Source organism: Kryptolebias marmoratus, linkage group LG6 (assembly GCF_001649575.2).
Source record: "Kryptolebias marmoratus isolate JLee-2015 linkage group LG6, ASM164957v2, whole genome shotgun sequence".
NCBI classification, from domain to species: Eukaryota; Metazoa; Chordata; class Actinopteri; order Cyprinodontiformes; family Rivulidae; genus Kryptolebias; species Kryptolebias marmoratus.
In genome coordinates, this window is record NC_051435.1 from 19724356 (window position 1) to 19745922 (window position 21567).

The window sequence follows — 21567 nt, forward strand, 5'->3', positions numbered from 1 at the left end:
TCTGATACAGCCAGAGAGAGAAGGAGGAAGTTTGTGGAGGTGTGGAGCTGCCTGGGGAGGTTAGAATGTAACACAAACATTAGACATCAGTTCTTCCTCAATATTCAAATCAAACAGTATCATTTACCATCTTCTTTTGATGTAGTAATACAGATCAAATAAGTATTTACCTAANGTAAAGAAAAGATTGATTTTGTTTTTTACAGGAGCTGTTGAGGAGTTCTGGAAAGCAGAGCTCAACTCTTTCCATCACCAGAGCAAAAATGAGCTCTCCTGAGTTCTCTTGGCTCTCAGAGCAAACTTCAAACTATAAATGATCCTCGTGTACCTCCCCATAGATTCTGTCAAACTCTCTAACCAACGATATTCTTCTCTTCCTTTCTACATGGTTTCCTCAAGTGGGTTCAAAGAGACTGCCACAGCTGAAAACTATAATAAAAACAAGGAAGAATAAGCAACAAAAGCAATTATGTATGGAACTACTTATGTGTACTACCAAAAAGTCTTGCACAATAAATATACTTTTTCAAATCTGGTATGAGGTATTTGAAAAAAGTTTTTTTTTTGTTCTGACTAGACTGGATAAATAAAGTACAAAGTAATGAATAAAGTATTCATTAAAATGCATTCTTCTGATTGTCTAGTGGCTGGTAGTGGTGTGTGATACTACAAGACTTGGTATCAATACAATACCCAGAAATCATGGGACCAGTATCACTGACGCTGATAGGTTTTATTAATAAAGTGAATGCTTCATCATATTGCTAAATGTTAATAAAACTTTACAAATTTTAATGTGTTTTTGTAATTTGTTTTTGTGAGGAAAGTGGAGACCTTTAACATCTGCAGTGAACTGCTGCAGATATTTTGTCAGTCTGGGGTGACCAATTTCAGGTGCTGACAATCAGTACCTAATGTACCAGAAGTTCAGAATAAGAGTCAATAGCAGAATAAGCTTTTTGGCGTTGTCAAGGATGATTTGACAAGTTTTACATGGGCAAAGCTGACATACTTGTGGCAATCTGCCATTTGTTACCTGTTCGGCTCCCTTGATTCTTCTCATTGGCTGATTCACTAATTACGCACAGTTGCAGCAGGTCCTCATCAACAGGTTCCAGGGTTCTTAAGGCAGTTGCAGGGAGCAACTCGTCGCTGGCGTCTTTGGGCTGGGAGGTGGAGAGTGGTGGCTAGCGGAAGCAGCTACACGGAGGGTGTCGGAAGAAAAAGTTAAAATGACGGAGGTGTAATTTGGAGTAAATTGTGGATTAATTTGAACAAGGAAGTGCGATGGATGAATGCGAAGAGTTAGATGACTCAGATAATTGTAGTATGAATAGTGATTACTGTAAAAGTAGTGCTAAAACAGGAGAATGGCAAACAGTGAACCGAGGAAATAAGAAGAGGAAAGGAATTGAGTCTGATGAAGAAAAAAGAGAGGGAAATGAAATTAAAGTGATCATCAGATTCCAGAACCCATGTGCTTTGAATCCTTTAAAAATAAGTGAGGCAATACATAAAATAGTGGGTGAGGTGAAAGTAGTGAAAACGTTAAGAGATGGTAATCTACTGGTGATATGCAGAGATAGAGATCAGGTGCAGGGACTAATAAGATGCAAGACGTTATTGGGGAAAACAATCAAACCACAATTATGGCAGGACAGAGGGAAGACAACGGGAGTAATATCTGGAGTATCAACTGAGTTGATGGAGGAAGAGATTAAAGGTAATGTAAAAGGAGCTCGGGTGATTAAAGTGAAGCGCTTGTTTGTCACAAGAGAAAGACTTAAAAGTCCTAGTAAATCAGTTATGTTGGTCTTAGAAGAGGATAGATTACCTGAAAAAGTAATGATTGGAAATGTTAGCTATGCAGTTAGACAATACATTCCTCCACCAACCAGATGTTATAAATGTTAAAGGTTTGGACACATTGCTGCTGTTTGCAGAGCTAAGGCCAGGTGTGCTAAGTGTGGAGGGGAGCATGAATATGGGAAATGTTCTGAAGGAATTAAGTTAAAATGCTGTAATTGTGGAGGGGAACATAGTGCAGCATTTAAGGGATGTGAAGCTCATAAAAGAGCAGTGCAGGTGCAAAATATACGAGCAAAGGAAAAAATTACCTATGCAGATGCAGTTAAGAAGGTAAGTAATTAAAGTGTTAAGGCTAAAAGCATGTCTGTGCCACAAACTTCATCCCAAACAACAGAGCAAATGCAGAGCAAGGAAACCATAGGAAGTACAATGATAGTGGAGAAGAAGAAATTTGTTGCATTTATTGTGGAAGTAATAAATTGTTCAGCACAGACAGAAAGTAGAACAAAGCGAATTAAAATAATAATCAAAGCAGCAGAAAAATACCTTGAGATGGAAGACTTGTCATTTGAGTCAATTAGTGCTGTCTTAACAACTGGGGTAAATGATAGTCAATAGTCCAGTAACGGTGAAATTTGATGGTTTTAATCATATTACAGTGGAATGCAAGGAGCTTAATTGCTAATGGTCAAGAGTTTAGATATTTTATTGAAAGTCAAAATGTTAAACCAAATATAGTTTGTGTTCAAGAAACCTGGTTAAAACCATCACTTGATTTTATTCTTAATGGATATATAGCATTACGTAAAGATAGAAATCCAAATATAGGAGGAGGTGTTGCTATATTTGTTCAACATGGTGTTAGTTATAAAGTTTTGAATATAAATGAAGAAATAGAAGCTATAGGGGTTGAGGTATGGATCAGTAAATCAAAATTTAATATAATAAATTGTTATAACCCTTGTAAAAAAATAAGTAGAGAAATACTTGATAGTATTTATGTGAAGGGGAATGGTAGAAATATTTTATGTGGAAATTTTAATGCTCATAATACAGTATGGGGAAGTAAAAAGAATGATGAAAATGGAAATATAATTGAGGAATTCATGGATGAATATAAGTTAATTTGTCTAAATGATGGAAGAGGAACTAGATTTGATGTAGGACATGGAGCAGAATCCGCAATTGATCTTACTATAGTGTCAGATCAGTTAGCAGGAATTAGTAAATGGGAAGTAATTAATGATAACCCTCTTGGAAGTGATCATTATCCTATTCTGCTTAAATTGCATAATTTTAAGGTAGTAGCTGAAGAAAATTGGCATCCTAAATGGAGAATAAGGGGGGCTAATTGGACAATATATAATAAGATGGCAAGTGATAAACTTATGGAAATTATACCAAATTTAAGTAATGATATTGAAGAGTTAAATTCAATTATCACAAATGTAATATGTTAATCTGCAAAAAAGGCCATTGGCAAATCTAATGGATTAAGGGAAAAGAAAATGGTTCCATGGTGGAATAATGAATGTAAAGAAGCTATTAAAGTTAGGAACAAAGCATTTAGAAGGTTAAAATTAAGCCATTCTTTTGATAATTTAATAGTATACAAAAAAGCACAGTCTAAAGTTAGGAGAATAGTTAAATTATCTAAAAATTATTGGAGGGGTTTTTGTAGTTCAATTGGAACAGAAGTTAAAGTAAACGAGATTTGGGGAATGATAAGGAAGATGGGAGGAATTAGAAGGGAAATTTCTTTACCTATAATTAAAGATAACCAGTGTGAAGCAAAAACAAATAAGGAAAAAGCAGAGATTTTTGCTAGATCCTTTGTGAAAGTGCATAGTTCTCAAAACTTGTCAAATTAAGAATTATCATGGAGATTGAAAATGATTGAAGATAATAAAGAAATTTTAAATAGGAAAGAGATAGATGGTGGTGTTTTAGATAAAGATTTTACATTGTTTGAAATTAATAGAGCTTTGATTGGAGTTAAGAATACATCTCCAGGTAAAGATGGCATATGCTATAAGATGATAGAACAGAGTAGTTTTAAAGTTACATAATAAAGTATGGGAACAAGGTGAATTGCCCTCCAGTTGGAAACATTCAGTCATTGTACCAATAGTAAAGCCAGGTAAGGATAAGATAGAGGTAAAAAGTTATAGGCCTATAGCTCTTACATCTAATCTATGTAAATTGATGAAGCTAATAATAACTAAAAGATTAATGTATGAAATGGAAAAAAGAGGTCTTTTATCGCCGTACCAGAGTGGATTTAGAAGTGGACGGACAACTTTAGATCCAATCGTATGTTTAGAAAATGAAATTCTGAAGGCTCAGGTAAATAAAGAAAATCTCTTAGCTACATTTTTTGACATTGAAAAAGCATATGACATGCTTTGGAAGGAGGGCTTATTAATTAAGATGGATAAATTGGGAATAAAAGGGAAAATGTTTAATTGGATTAAGGATTTTTTTAAAGAATAGAACGATAGAAGTAAGAGTTGGGGTAAATTGTTCAGATATTTATGCTATACAAAATAGAACTCCACAAGGTAGTGTATGTAGTCCGTTGCTTTTTAATATAATGATTAATGATATTTTTGATAACAAAGATTTTAGAATTAGTAAAGCATTATATGCAGATGATGGGGTGTTATGGGTGAGAGGAGGCAATATTAGTTTTTTAAAAAATAGAATGTAATCAGCAGTTAATAAGGTTGAAACATGGTCACATGAATGGGGGTTTCATTTGTCTGTTCAGAAGACTCAAGTAATATGTTTTTCAAAGAAAAGGATTAATCCTACAGTAGATCTTAGGTTATATGGGGGAAATTTAAAGCAGGTAAATATTGTAAGGTATCTAGGTGTATGGTTTGATGAAAAACTTTCGTTTAAGAAACATATACAGAAGGTTATTGATAAATGTAAAAAAGGTGTCAACATATTGAGATGTTTGTCAGGAAATGATTGGGGGGCGTCAAGCACATCTTTAAAGAGAATGTATGTTTTAATTCGCTCTGTGTTGGACTATGGATGTATTGTCTATAAGTCAGCTGCAAATTCACTGTTATTAGAGCTAGATAGAATACAAGCTAAAGCACCCAGAATATGTTGTGGGGCTTTTAGAACGTCTCCAATTCCTGCTCTTCCTGTGATTACTGGAGAAATGCCGCAGGACTTGAGGATGAAAATGTCAGCAAATTATTGGTTTAATTTACAAGGGCACGAAGAAAGTCATCCTACTAAACTGGTATTCAGAGAATGTTGGGAATATGGTCATAACATAAGGAGTTTTGGATGGGATGGAAATATTTATGCAAATCATTTGGGGATAAATAATATGGCATGCTGTAAAACTAAGTAAATCTAAAATTGCTCCATGGATATTTGAAATGCCAATAGTAAATTTAAAAGTTAGAACAGTCCTGTGGAGGTTTGTATCAAATTATTCAGCAGTATTTAGATATAATGTATGAAAGTATGACAAATATATACAGATGCATCTAAAGAGGAAAATGGTAAAACAGGAGTAGCTGTATATATTCCTAAACAAAAAGTTGTTATAAAAGAAGAACAACAGATAATTTATCAATTTTTTCAGCAGAAATGTTGGCAATTATGTTGGCATTGCAATGGGTAGGGGAGGTAAAACCCAGAAAGGTAGTTATCTGTTCAGATTCAATGTCTTGCCTAACTACAGTAGTACTCAACCTGGAGAGACTCACGACAAAGAGACGCTGCAATTAAATGGTTTTATTTGACATGAATGACATAAGATATTTGGCGCTCGGACCTCGGCGGAAGACGCGAGTGCCAACAATAGCAATGCGTTTCGACGAGAAGCTCAGGTTGAGCATTAGAGGCGTCTTCCCAGGGCCGGACACTGGTGGTGGAGGTTGAAGAGGGGAAGGAAGCTTGAGGGAGCTGGGAAACTGGGGGTGGAGAAGGGGTGGATGTGGGCTGAAGTTCGGCCGGCGAACGAATGGGGCCATGATGGAAGTCCTTTTAAACGAAGGCTTGCTCGCCGATTGAATATGCTGGAGGCGCGGTCAGATGCTGATGGGCTGGAGTGGAGGTGCTCGACGCAGCGATTAGATGCAGATGAGGCTGAAGTCTTCCAGTCTGAATTTACGCCTAGGCTTCATTTATCAGTGGAAAATCTGAAAGTTGTCAAGATATTTTAGATTAAGTTAGTTATTTGGTATATAGTATAAAGCAACAAAATATAAGTATTCAATTCACATGGGTTCCAGCACATAAAGGAATTGTAGGCAATGAAAAAGCAGATAGGTTGGCTAAAGAAGCAGTTAAGGCAAGAGAGATTGAATATGATGTCCCACTAAGTAAAGCAGAAATAAAAGTAATTATTAAAGATAAATTAAATAACATATGGCAGGAGAGATGGAATTTAGAAGGAGGAAGGCATTTACATAAAGTACAGAAGGAGGTAATCATAAGAAACAATAGTAGTATAATTGTGGGACCCGAGTAGTAAATTTGATATAATAAAACTGCAGGAAGTGTGGCAGGCTTTAAACTCGAGCCAATAAATTGACAATAATTTATTCAAAAGACAGGTGTTAAAAAGATAAAATGCAGTGCAGTACTAGGCGGCAGAGTCAACAAATAAGTCGGTGGAAACAGTTAAAAGTCAGAGTCTTAGCTAGACGAGGGGAGGGCGTATCCTCCCTCCAACGCTCCGTGCCTTCTCGTCTCCAGCTGACTGATCCTGCGCGGCAACCAACAGGGGGATCTTCTCTAGTGGAAGATCTTGGCGACGATCTAGTCCCCCGTTCTCCACAGCAGCCAGTCGTCCGATCCTTAACGGAGAGTCGGCCGTTCGAACCTCTGCGGCACTGTCAAGCCCTTACGTTCTCCACAGCAGCCAGTCATCCGATCATCAACGGCGAGTCGGCTACTCGAACCTCTGCAACACCCTCCAGTCCTTACGTTCCGCTGCCCTGCGTCTATCCGGCACCCCTCTTTCTCTCTCTGTGTCTTCAACTGTCCAGCCACCCTTTTATCTCTGATTTCTCAGTCTGCACGCTTCTTGGCTAATGAAGAACACCTGTGCCGTCAAAGTGGGCGTTTCCGGCTGTGGGTAGTAACGTCACCTCAAAAACAAAACAAAATCAGCAAAACATGCAACACAGCAACCCAATGACAAATAACCCAAAATAAACTAATAAAAAAAAGCAAACAACTCCAAAACACCAAAGTAAATAACTTGAAAACACCACAGCAAACATCACATTAACTCAAAAAGGTCACATTACCACATAATGAATAGGAGAGAGGAAATATGGATTAACAGGTTGAGGATTGGGCATACTAGCTTAAATAATGGCTTAAAAATAATAGGAAAACATCCATCAGGTTATTGTTCCAATTGTGGGGAAACAGAGGGCGTAGAACATGTGTTGATTCATTGTAGAAAATTTATAAAAGAGAGGAAGGAACTGGAAAGGGTAATGGGGAGTTCAGTAACAATGGTTAATTTATTAAAGATACATCAGTCTCAGGATATAATTCTAGCACTTGTTAAATATTTGAAAGTTACCAAATTAGCTGAAAGGATTTAGCATGTGTGCGAATGTTTGGTGATTTGAAGATATAAAGCAAATAAATTTCTGAATCACATCTCCGTCCAGTTGATGGTGTGTGGTGATTGGTGGTTTTGTATGTGTGTGTGAGTGCTTCCTGGTGGGCGTCTCCTGAGCAGGTGACGGACGCCTCGTCACCACTCCTCTCACACCTGTGACGGATCAGGCTGATCAGAGTTGGAGGAGTATTTAAGGCTGCAGTGTGAACCAAACCAGTGCTGGAGCATTGTTTACCATGCGGTAAAGTGCAGAGCCTGAGAGAGACTTAGTGGTGTTTTTTTGTGTACTCCCTGTTGTAATCCGAGTCTTTATTTTTTGTATCTTCAAACCTGTGTTCAGGATTACCTGCCCGTCTGGAACCAGTCTGGTCTGCCTTCAAGTGCCTGCCGTCTAATTAAGTACTCACCTGCACAACTGAACCTGCCTGTTCCTGCTACTACTGCCATCTGGATCCCAAGACTGGTCAGTTGCTTTCTGAATCGTCACCTTACCTGCACTCGGGAAATACTCACCTCACCTGGACCCCGCTCTCTGGAACCTACACCGGACCACCGCTGGGCAAGGATTGATCTCGTCCTCTCTTCTGTGTTCTGGACTCGTCCCTGTTCCGTAAGAACTATCACTAGGAATATTACCTGTGCCATACCTGCTGTTCCTCTCCTCACCGATCCCATACTCGCCTCATTCTCTGCTCCTCAGGTCCTGGCTCCGGTTCTCCTCTGTAAATATTCTGTTACACTGTAAATAAATTCACTTACCGTTACCTGCTGGTTTCTGCGTCTGTCTGTTGCCAAGCTGCTCACTTGGGTATAGTCTGAATCCTGACATGGTGGTAATGCACAGCGTTTGCAAACTGCCAGAAAACGCCATAGAAGAAGACAACTCATCGCTGAAGCATCATTTGCTACTGGGTAAACGGTCTCAGCCAGAAACCAAGGTTTTGTATTCCTGAAAATTACTTACCTCTGCTTGTCCTCTGTGTACCACCTAGTAGCCCGTCTCTGCTCATCACGCACCTGCCTAAGATCTAACTACCTGGAAACTCCTGCTGCAACAAGTCTGGTCTGGTGTCCTGAAAACCTGATCCTTCGTGTTCCGTGCGAGTACTCACCTGTTGGATCTTCTTCAGACCCTGTCTGCCTCCAACGAACCTACTGACTACATCGTTTAAATACTCACCGACCGGAGATGTTACCACAACCGACCTCCACCTGAAAACCACTTACCTGCACTTTGTAAATATTCACCTGGGACTCCTGGAACCGCACCTCCGAGCCTGCACCCTTTCACCTTCTGTAAGCCTCCATCATAACAGCCTTAAAGTCAAACGCCAACCTTCCAAGAGTCTAACCTGAAACCTTTACTCTTTCAGATCCTGCTCCCCTTTTCCCCTACCCAATCCTGAATAAACTCTCTTACTTTTATACAGTCTATTGTGTTTGTCTGTCATCTGGTTACTCACATTTGGCAATACTCTGAAATCGTGTCAATACTCAGCTCTGCTGCTGCTAAGCTAAATATGCATTTTTTAGGAAAATGCGGCACTATTTAAAGGTAACCACACAGCCTTTTTGACAGTAGAAGATGTATTACTGAGAAAGTTTTTTTTCTTATACATTAGAACTTCTATGGCCTAACTGTATGAGGTTTAGCTCATTGAGTTTGCAGCAAAAACAATACAGAAATCAAAGCAAACATTTCCACTTAAGTGCACTTATTTCTGACTTTTAAGTTTGCTCAGGAAGGGGAATGTCAATGCATTGTTGTTCCACCAAGGTGATAGATTCACAAATGTTCTGGGTCTGCAGCTGGGTAACAAACTGGACTGGTCAGTGCGCACACAAATATTCCACAGAAAAAGACAAGAGCTGCCTGTACTTTCTGAGGAAAGTGGAGACCTTTAACATCTGCAGTGAATTGCTGCTGATGATTTGTCAGTCTTTGGTGATCAATGTCAGGTGCTGACAATGAAACCCTAAACATGGAGAGGCAGCATTTTGATTCGATTTTACAGGTTTTTCATGGGCAAGGCCCACATACTCAACCTTGTTGCTCAACTAACAAAAGCATTTACCTAACAAATGTGGCACCATTCAAAGGGAACTATGCAGTCTTTCAAACAGTATAATATGGATTACCAAGGAGTATTGGTATTACAAAAAAGTATAAATCAAAAAGAAATTCCCTCACTTTTCATTATAGGTTAATAAAAAGTTTTCTTGATCTCATACTCTTATTACATTAGAACTTCTAAGGCCTAACAAACTATATACAAGAAAATGGGTTTTAACTTTTTATTGACTTTGCAGCACTATGAAAAACAGATGAACAAATTGTACAGGAAGTTGTAATTTATATATAAAAAATAATACAAATATTTATCAAGTGGCATAGTGGTTAGAGGTGTCCCGACCTGGGGCTTTTCTGGATGAAGTTTGCATGTTCTCCCTATGCACATGTTGGTTTGCTCCAGGTACTCCTGTTTCTTCCCACACTCCAAGAACATACAGTTAGGTTAATTGGTAAGTCTTAAATTGTCCCTGGGTGAGAGTGTAAATAGTTGTTTGTCTCTATGTGGCCCTGTGATGGACTCACGACCTGTCCAGGTCGTCCCCCGCTTTCGCACAGTGACTGCTGGAAAAAGGCACTAGCTCCCTGTATCCCAGGAAGGAGAAGTGGGTAAAGAAAATGTATGGATGGACAAATCTTTGTCCGCTTAATTAACAGTTGTTGGTATGACAAACAAAACACAAATGAATGAATGTGTAAGATGTTGAACTGAATTTTCTCTAGTTCAAATCTACAAGATTCCGACAAAACTAATTTCAATTAAGATGTAGAATTTTTAAAGCATCATAGAGAAAAACAAACAAACAAACAAAAGAAGAAGTCTGGGGTTTGCATCACCAAGGTAAGATGAACAGATTTATTATGGTTTGAAAAGTATTGTTAGGTTTTTAAAGCTTGTAAAACAAATGACAAGTGCTGATATCTCTCCAGCATGTGAACACATCATTTTCAGCAGAGTAACAGATGACAGCAGTTGATTTCAGTGACTTCTGGAGAACAAAAGCATCAACCAAATTTTTCTCATGGTCAAAAATATATCTTTTAATTCACTTTATATGTTAGTCGTAAAAGTTTCAGAATCTTTACCATTTTTAAAAAAGGCCTAATTTTAAAATAAGTACAATTTCATGACAACAATAAAGACAATTTTAGTTGTACATTAATACCTGTATTGTTTAACATTACAATATATTGGTATCAGATGAACCAGATTTAAACACTTGAAGAGTAAAAATCATGTTTGTTGCTTTTCTGAACCAAGGATAGAAGAAAGCATAGATCAGAGGGTTGAGACAGGAATTAAAATAAAACAAAGATATAACGTAGACACCAGATAGGGTATTGAACAAGGTGTCCTGGCTTGAAAGTGAGATGCAAAAATACGGGCAAAGGCACATTAGAAACACAAGCACAACAACCCCAAGAGTCCTGGCTGCCTTTATCTCAGATTTCTTAGCTGTTACTTTACTGTGTTTGGCAGCTGCAATATGAGAGCGCATGGCCTGAACCTGAGACACAGCTACCACAAACACTCTCAAATACAGAACTATGATGACTGTTATTGGAATAATAAAGGTTATAATATTATCTACAACTATTGCAATAAATCCTATATCTGCTGCACAGTCTCCAGCACAAGAACTATTTCTGCTTAGTTGCTCCAAGTTACTTCTCAACAACACAGTGGAGTAGAAGAGAGAAAAGGTCCAACACAATGAAACAGAGATCCGAATTCTTTTTAAAGTAACTTTGGTGGGATAATGAAGTGGATCACAAATAGCTACATAACGATCAACTGAAATGAGCACCATGTTTCCTACTGAAGCAGAGGTGATAGCTATGTCTAAAAAGCAATACAGGGCACACATAAGGTCACCAAAATACCAACAGCCATCAATCATCATAACTTGAAAGAAAACAAGAAAACCTACAAAGAAATCCGATACAGCCAGAGAGAGAAGGAGGAAGTTTGTGGAGGCGTGGAGCTGCCTGAGGAGGTTAGAATGTAACACAAACATTAGACATCAGTTCTTCCTCAATATTCAAATCAAACAGTATCATTTACCATCTTTTTCTAATGCAGTGACACAGATCAAATTAGTATTTACCTGAAATGAGTGATGGAGATGATGACCAGAAGGTTGAGAGTAACAGTGAGCACAGAGATAATGGACAGCACAATGGAAAGAAGCAAACTGTAAAGGAAAGATTGATTTTGTTTTATACAGGAGCTGTTGAGGAGTTCTGGAAAGCAGAGCTCAACTCTTTCCATCATCATAGCAAAGATGAGCTCTCCTGAGTTCTCTTGGCTCTCGGAGCAAACTTCAAACTATAAATGATCCTCGTGTACCTCCCCATAGATTCTGTCAAACTCTGACCAACGATATTCTTCTTTTCCTTTCTACATGGTTTCCTCAAGTGGGTTCAAAGAGACTGCCATAGCAGATAACTATAATAAAAACAAGGAAGAATAAACAAGAAAAACAATTATGTATGGAACTACTTATGTGTACTACCAAAAAGTCTTGCATAATGAATATAATTTTCCAAATCTTGTTTGAGGTATTTGAAAAAAAAATATATATTTTTTGTTCTGACAAGACTGGATAAATAAAGTACAAGTAATAAATAAAGTATTCATTAAAATGCATCTGATTGTCTAGTGGCTGGAAGTGGTGTGTGATACTACAAGACTTGGTATCAATACAATACCAAGAAATCATGGGGCCACTTTCGTTGATGCAGATACTTTTTTTTTAATAAAGTGGATGCTTCATCATTTTACTAAATCTGAGTAAATCTTGTGTTTTTGTGATTTTTTTTAACTGGATCATTAAACATTTAAAATCCAGGACAGAATCTTAGCAAAATAGAAAAATAGAAAATGATTTATTACTATAATCAAATTAATTTTTTTCAGAAGCAATAGAACAGCAATAACCTTTTTTTTAACTAAACAAAGGATACAAAATTATCACTTTACAACAGCTGAGAGGAAACTGTTACATCATATGTTTAGTAAATACAATTCAAAAATCAAAACAAATGTCTCTGATTCAGTGCACTTTTTTCTGAGTTTATATAGATAAATGAAAAATGATGAGTGAAAATAAAATGACCTAACAACTCCCAAAGTCTTGAATTACAAAGGTCCCAAAAGCCTCCTGGTAGAATAAAGATTTTGTTAAGGGGTTTTTGTTTAGGAACAGTATCATGTTCACATTTTTGGCTATAAATGCACATCACCTGTAACTTAATAGGTGTCCTGCCTTTGAAAAAAATCCTCTCGGCTGACACTGATGTGGCATTCACTGCCAGGTGTGCTCTTGGCAAGTTTGCTCAGGAAGGGGAATGTTGGTGCGTGTTTTTCCACAAAAGTAACCGTTTTCTAAAAATGTTCTGGGTCTGAAGCTGTGTGACAACGTGGACTGGTCAGTGCGCACACAAATATTCCACAGAAAAAGACAGAGCTGCCTGTACTTTCTGAGGAAAGTGGAGACCTTTGTCATCTGCAGTGAACTGCTGATGATGATTTGTCAGTCTTTGGTGACCAATGTCAGGTGCTGACAATGAAACCCTAAACATGGAGAGGCAGCATTTTGACTTGATTTTACAGGTTTTTCATGGGCAAGGCCCACATACTCAACCTTGCTGCTCAACTAACAAAAGCATTTACCTAACAAATGTGGCACCATTTAAAGGGAACTTTTTAAAGGGTCTTTCTAACGGTATAATATGGATTACCATGTATTTCAAAAAAGTATCAATCAAACCGAATTTCCCTCACTTTTCATTACAGGTTAATAAAATTAGTTTTCTGGATCTCATACTCTTATTACATTAGAACTTCTAAGGCCTAACTAAGTGTATATACAAGAAAATGGGTTTTAGCTTTTTATTAACTTTGCAGCACTTTAAAAAACAGATGAACAAATTTTACAGGAAGTTTAATTTATTTAAAAGGAATAAAAAATTGTGTCTGCTTTATTTAACAATTTTTATTATGACAAACAAACAAGAGACACAAATGTATGAATGTGTAATACATTCTAAAATGTTAAACTGAAGCGACTGGAGAACTGGGCGGGACTTTCTGATACAGTACTTAACTGGTTTGAGTCTTAACTAATGGACGGAGACGTTTTTGTGTCAATAGGTTACTTTGTATTGGAGTTGACAAAAATCAAATGCTGGGTTCCCGAAGGTTCTATCTTAGAGTCCATTTTTTTATATCAACTTGCTCCCACTAGGTCAGATTATAACGAACAACATGATAAGTTACCATAACTACACAGATGGCACACAACTTTACATTACAATGTCATCAGGTGACTGAATTTATTCAAGTGTTGAGTAGGTGCATAGAACAAATCCATAAGTGGATGTGCCATAACTGCCTTCAGTTCAATAAAAATAAAACTGAAGTAATTATTTTTGGACCAATGGAGAAGTGATTAAGAGTCAGCACACAGCTTCAGTTACTACAGTTAGAAACTACTGATCAGATCCAAAATCTGGGTATAGTAATGGACTCAAACCTGAACCTTCAGAGACACAAAAAGATAATAACAAAGTCACCCTTTAATCATCTGACGAACCTTTTCTACAATAAAGGACTAATGTCCCAGCAGGATCTTTAAAAAAATTATACATTTGTTTATTTTTAGTCAAATTGATTGCTGCAGCATTGTTTTCATAGGTCTCCCTGAAAAGTCAATTCGGCGCCTGCAGCTTAATCAGAATGCTGCCCCCAACGTCCTCATTAAATTAAGAAAGTAGACCACATACCCAAGTTTTAAACTCTTTATACTGGCTCCCTGTATTGCAGAAAATAAACTTTAAAATACTTCTGTTAGTTTATAAATCACTGAACGGCTTAGCACTAAAATACATTAATGATATGCTGTCGTTGTATCAACCTTCCAGAGTTTGGAGTGCCATTTTATTTCAAATTAATTAAATAAATAAATAGTTAATCCATCCACCAATTTTTTTCCGCTTATCCGGAGTCGGGTTGCTGTGACAGCAGCCTAAGCAGAGAGGCCCAGACTGCCCTCTCTTCAGCCACTTGGTCCAGGTCCTCTAGGGGAATCCCAAGGCCTTCACAGGCTAGCAAGAAACATTGTCCTTCCATCGTGTCCTGGGTCTTCCCCTCGGTCTCCTCCCGGTGGGATGTGCCCAGAACACCTTACCAGGGAGGCATCCAGGAGGCATCCTAACCAGATGCCCAAGCCACCTCAACTGGCTCCTCTGGATGTGGAGAAGCAGCGGCTCTAATCTGAGCCCCTCCCAGATGACCGAGCTTCTCACCTTATCTCTAGGGGAGAGCCCAGACACCCTGCGGAGAAAACTAATTTCAGACGCTTGTATTCACGACCTCGTTCTTTCGGTCACTACCCAAAGCTCATGACCATAGATAAGGGTAGGAGCATAGATCAACCAGTAAATCTAAAGCTTTGCCTTTTGGCTCAGGTCTCTTCTCACCACGACAGATTGGTACACCACCTGCATCACTGCAGACACAGCACCAATCTGCCTATCGATCTCCCGCTCCCTTTTTTTAAATCACTTGTGAACAAGACCCCAAGATACCTAAACTCCTCCACTTGGGGCAGGATCTCCTCCCCGACCTGGAGAAGGCACTGTACCCTTTTCTGGGCAAATCTCGTCCACCCCTGGGGCCTTGCCACCAAGGAGCTTTTTAACCACCTTGGTGACCTCAGCACCAGAGATTGTAGAGCCCAAACCAAGGTACCCAGGCTCTGCTTCCTCACTGGAAAACATGCTGGTGAGGAGGTCTTTGAAATACTCTGCCATTGACCCATCACTTCCCGAGTTGAGGTCACCATCCCCACCATAAACAGTGTTGATTGAACAATAAATGTGGTTATTTGACCATTTATAACATAATGTCATCATAGCTAACATTATTTGGTATTCAAGAAAATGCTAACAGAAGGAACTGGTGCTCTCTCTCTCTCTCTCTCATTAGGTCTTGCTCTTTTCTTTTCTTGACACTTTGAAGGTTTCCCAGTAACACATTTAAAGAGACAATGAGAAGTTGCAGTAAGAAGGGAGGGTTTTGTTGCTACAGAGTCATTGAAGCTCTGTAGTGAACATTTTAATCTGTGTTACAGCATATTCTGTGAAAAAAAATAAAAGCTTCTGAAAGATGTAAAGTACCTTTACAAAATAAAAGTGTCACAAAATGAAACTCCATTATTAAACAAATAAATAATAATAAAAAACATTTGAAAAAATATAATATAAATCTTGAAATACATAAAAAATTAGTCTTGAGAAACAATTCTATTTAAATGTTTTATTTCATGGGAACATGTATTTATTTAATTGAACATTTATTATTTATTTTTAAACAACACTAATTATTTATTTATTTAATTAATTTTGAATGAAATGGCTCTCAATACCAGACCACTCAGGTCTTCTGGTTTAAGTCAACTCCACATTCCCAGAAATAAACCCAAACATGGAGAGGCAGCTTTCAATTTTTTCGCTTCTCTAATTTCGAACAAACTTTCAGAAAACTGCAAGAATGCTGAAACACTGAGTTCTTTAAATTTAGGGTTAAGAATACATTTTTTAGAGTTGACTTTGACTGTTGTATTTAAAATATCTGAAACATCATTATTATAAGTTTTTTTGTTTTATTTTTTTTTACCTTCCTTTTTAATGTTTAATTATATTGTTCTTGTTTTCATTATGTACAGCACCTTAAAATGTATTTTTGCTGAAATGTTCTGTACAAATAAACTTGACTTAAAAAAGGCTTTCTCCAATTCCACTCTACAACATTTAGACAAAACTAAACTCAATTAGGATGCAGAATTCCTTAAGTATCAAAGATAGTGACTTTTAAAAAAACAAACAAACAAAAGAAAAAGAGTAGGTTTGCATCAACAAGGTGAGATGAACAGATTTGGTATGGTTTGAAATGTATTGTTAGGTTTTTAAAGTTTGCAAAACAAATGACAAATGCTGGTTTCTCCCCAGCATGTGTACAAATCATTTTCAGCAGAGTAACAGATTACAGCAGTTGATTTCAGTGACTTCTGGAGAACAAAAAAATCAACAAACAACATTTTCTTTTATTGTCAAAAAAATCCTATAATTAACTTTGTGTGTTAGTTATAAAGGTTTTAGAATCATTAGCATTTTTCAAAAGGCCTCACTTTAAAAAAGCTACAGTTTCAGGACATCAGTTAAAACCTAATTTCAGTTGTACATTAATATCTGTATTGTTTAACATTACAATATATTGGCATCAGATGAACCAGATTTAAACACTTGAAGGGTAAAAATAATTTTTGTTGCTTTTCTAAACCAAGGATAGAAAAAAGCATAAATCAGAGGGTTGAGACAGGAATTAAAATAAAACAAAGATATAACGTAGACCCCAGATAGGGTATTGAGCAAAGTGTCCTGGCTTGAAAGTGAGATGCAAAAATACGGGCAAAGGCACATTAGAAACACAAGCACAACAACCCCAAGAGTCCTGGCTGCCTTTATCTCAGATTTCTTAGCTGTTACTTTACGGTGTTTGACAGCTGCAATATGAGAGCGCATGGCCTGAACCTGAGACACAGCTACCACAAACACTCTCAGATACAGAGCTATTATAACAGTTATGGGAATAATGAAGGTTATAATAGTGAATGCAACTATTTCAATCAATCCTATATCTACTGTACAGTCGCCAGCACAAGAATCATTTCTGCTTAGTAGCTCCAAGTTACTTCTTAACAAAACAGAGGAGTAGAAGAGAGAAAAGGTCCAACACAATGAAACAGAGATCTGAATTCTTTTTAAAGTAACTTTGGTGGGATAATGAAGTGGATCACAAATAGCTACATAACGATCAACTGAAATGAGCACCATGTTTCCTACTGAAGAAAAGGTGATAGCTATGTCTAAAAAGACATACAGGGTACACATAAGGTCACCAAAATACCAGCAGCCATCGATCATCATAACTTGAAAGAAAACAAGAAAACCCACAAAGAAATCTGACACAGCCAGAGAGAGAATGAGGAAGTTTGTGGAGGTGTGGAGCTGCCTGAGGAGGTTAGAATGTAACACAAACATTAGACATCAGTTCTTGCTCAATATTCAAATCAAACAGTATCATTAACCATCTTATTTTGATGCAGTGACACAGATAAAATAAGTATATACCTAAAATGAGTGATGGAGATGATGACCAGAAGGTTGAGAGTTACAGTAAGAACAGACATAATGGATAGCACAATGGAAATAAGCAAACTGTAAAGGAAAGATTGATTTTGTTTTTTACAGGAGGTGTTGAGGAGTTCTGGAAAGCAGAGCTCAACTCCTTCCATCATCAGACCAAAAATGAGCTGTCCTGAGTTGTCTTGGCTCTCAGAGCAAACTTCAAACTATAAATGATCCTCGTGTACCTCCCCATAGATTCTGTCAAACTCTGACCAACGATATTCTTCTTTTCCTTTCTACATGGTTTCCTCAAGTGGGTTCAAAGAGACTGCCATAGCAGATAACTATAATAAAAACAAGGAAGAATAAACAAGAAAAACAATTATGTATGGAACTACTTATGTGTACTACCAAAAAGTCTTGCATAATGAATATAATTTTCCAAATCTTGTTTGAGGTATTTGAAAAAAAAATATATATTTTTTGTTCTGACAAGACTGGATAAATAAAGTACAAGTAATAAATAAAGTATTCATTAAAATGCATCTGATTGTCTAGTGGCTGGAAGTGGTGTGTGATACTACAAGACTTGGTATCAATACAATACCAAGAAATCATGGGGCCACTTTCGTTGATGCAGATACTTTTTTTTTAATAAAGTGGATGCTTCATCATTTTACTAAATCTGAGTAAATCTTGTGTTTTTGTGATTTTTTTTAACTGGATCATTAAACATTTAAAATCCAGGACAGAATCTTAGCAAAATAGAAAAATAGAAAATGATTTATTACTATAATCAAATTAATTTTTTTCAGAAGCAATAGAACAGCAATAACCTTTTTTTTAACTAAACAAAGGATACAAAATTATCACTTTACAACAGCTGAGAGGAAACTGTTACATCATATGTTTAGTAAATACAATTCAAAAATCAAAACAAATGTCTCTGATTCAGTGCACTTTTTTCTGAGTTTATATAGATAAATGAAAAATGATGAGTGAAAATAAAATGACCTAACAACTCCCAAAGTCTTGAATTACAAAGGTCCCAAAAGCCTCCTGGTAGGACAAAGATTTTGTTAAGGGGTTTTTGTTTAGGAACAGTATCATGTTCACATTTTTGGCTATGAATGCACATCACCTGTAACTTAATAGGTGTCCTGCCTTTGAAAAAAATCCTCTTGGCTGACACTGATGTGGCATTCACTGCCAGGTGTGCTCTTGGCAAGTGTGCTCAGGAAGGGGAATGTCGGTGCGTGTTTTTCCACAAAAGTAACAGATTCCTAAAAATGTTCTGGGTCTGCAGCTGGGTGACAAACTGGACTGGTCAGTGCGCACACAAATATTCCACAGAAAAGGACAACGCTGCCTGTACTTTCTGAGGAAAGTGGAGACCTTTGTCATCTGCAGTGAACTGCTGATGATGATTTGTCAGTCTTTGGTGACCAATGTCAGGTGCTGACAATGAAACCCTAAACATTGAGAGGCAGCATTTTGATTTGATTTTACAGGTTTTTCATGGGCAAGGCCCACATACTCAACCTTGCTGCTCAACTAACAGAAGCATTTACCCAACAAATGTGGCACCATTTAAAGGGAACTACGCAGTCTTTCTAACGGTATAATATGGATTACCAAGGAGTATTGGTATTACAAAAAAGTATCAATCAAACATAATTTCCCTTACTTTTCAGTATAGGTTAATAAAAAGGCTTCCTTGATGTCATACTCTTATCACATTAGAACTTCTAAGGCCCAACTTATTGTATGAACAAGAAAATGGGTTTTAGCTTTTTATTGACTTTGCAGCACTTTAAAAAACAGATGAACAAATTATACAGGAAGTTGTAATTTTTTCAAAAGGAATAAAAAATTGTGTCTGGTTTATTTAACAATTTTTATTATGACAAACAAACAAGAGACACCAATGTATGAATGTGTAATACATTCTAAAATGTTAAATTGAAGCGACTGGAGAACTGGGTGGGGCTTTCTGGTACAGTACTTAACTGGTTTGAGTGTTATCTAATGGACGGAGACGTTTTTGTGTCAGTAGGTTACTTTTTATTGGAGTTGACAAAAATCATATGCTGGGTTCCCCAAGGTTCTGTTTCAGAGTCCATTCTTTTTAATATCTACATGCTCCCACTAGGTCAGATTATAACAAACAACATGATAAACTACCATAACTACGCAGATGGCACACAACTTTACATTACAATGTCATCAGGTGACTATGAATTTATTCAAGTGTTGAGTAGGTGCATAGAACAAATCCATAAGTGGATGTGCCATAACTGCCTTCAGTTCAATAAAAATAAAACTGAAGTAATTATTTTTGGACCAATGGAGAAGTGATTAAGAGTCAGCACACAGCTTCAGTTACTACAGTTAGAAACTACTGATCAGATCAAAAATCTGGGTATAGTAATGGACTCAAACCTGAACTTTCAGAGACACAAAAAGATAATAACAAAGTCACCCTTTAATCATCTGACGAACCTTTTCTTCAATAAAGGACTAATGTCCCAGCAGGATCTTTAAAAAAATTATACATTTGTTTATTTTTAGTCAAATTGATTGCTGCAGCATTGTTTTCATAGGTCTCCCTGAAAAGTCAATTCGGCGCCTGCAGCTTAATCAGAATGCTGCCCCCAACGTCCTCATTAAATTAAGAAAGTAGACCACATACCCAAGTTTTAAACTCTTTATACTGGCTCCCTGTATTGCAGAAAATAAACTTTAAAATACTTCTGTTAGTTTATAAATCACTGAACGGCTTAGCACTAAAATACATTAATGATATGCTGTCGTTGTATCAACCTTCCAGAGTTTGGAGTGCCATTTTATTTCAAATTAATTAAATAAATAAATAGTTAATCCATCCACCAATTTTTTTCCGCTTATCCGGAGTCGGGTTGCTGTGACAGCAGCCTAAGCAGAGAGGCCCAGACTGCCCTCTCTTCAGCCACTTGGTCCAGGTCCTCTAGGGGAATCCCAAGGCCTTCACAGGCTAGCAAGAAACATTGTCCTTCCATCGTGTCCTGGGTCTTCCCCTCGGTCTCCTCCCGGTGGGATGTGCCCAGAACACCTTACCAGGGAGGCATCCAGGAGGCATCCTAACCAGATGCCCAAGCCACCTCAACTGGCTCCTCTGGATGTGGAGAAGCAGCGGCTCTAATCTGAGCCCCTCCCAGATGACCGAGCTTCTCACCTTATCTCTAGGGGAGAGCCCAGACACCCTGCGGAGAAAACTAATTTCAGACGCTTGTATTCACGACCTCGTTCTTTCGGTCACTACCCAAAGCTCATGACCATAGATAAGGGTAGGAGCATAGATCAACCAGTAAATCTAAAGCTTTGCCTTTTGGCTCAGGTCTCTTCTCACCACGACAGATTGGTACACCACCTGCATCACTGCAGACACAGCACCAATCTGCCTATCGATCTCCCGCTCCCTTTTTTTAAATCACTTGTGAACAAGACCCCAAGATACCTAAACTCCTCCACTTGGGGCAGGATCTCCTCCCCGACCTGGAGAAGGCACTGTACCCTTTTCTGGGCAAATCTCGTCCACCCCTGGGGCCTTGCCACCAAGGAGCTTTTTAACCACCTTGGTGACCTCAGCACCAGAGATTGTAGAGCCCAAACCAAGGTACCCAGGCTCTGCTTCCTCACTGGAAAACATGCTGGTGAGGAGGTCTTTGAAATACTCTGCCATTGACCCATCACTTCCCGAGTTGAGGTCACCATCCCCACCATAAACAGTGTTGATTGAACAATAAATGTGGTTATTTGACCATTTATAACATAATGTCATCATAGCTAACATTATTTGGTATTCAAGAAAATGCTAACAGAAGGAACTGGTGCTCTCTCTCTC

General features: G+C 37.7%; 1 protein-coding gene across 1 annotated transcript; it reads right to left on the reverse strand.

Moving 5' to 3' along the window:
* Positions 1-10672: 10672 nt before the first annotated feature.
* Positions 10673-11766, reverse strand: LOC108250590 (trace amine-associated receptor 13c-like). The gene is made up of 2 exons (XM_017440539.1): positions 11600-11766; positions 10673-11480 (listed from the first exon to the last, which is right to left on the reverse strand). The coding sequence occupies exons 1-2, from the start codon at positions 11764-11766 to the stop codon at positions 10673-10675; spliced, it is 975 nt and encodes a 324-aa protein (XP_017296028.1).
* Positions 11767-21567: the final 9801 nt, after the last annotated feature.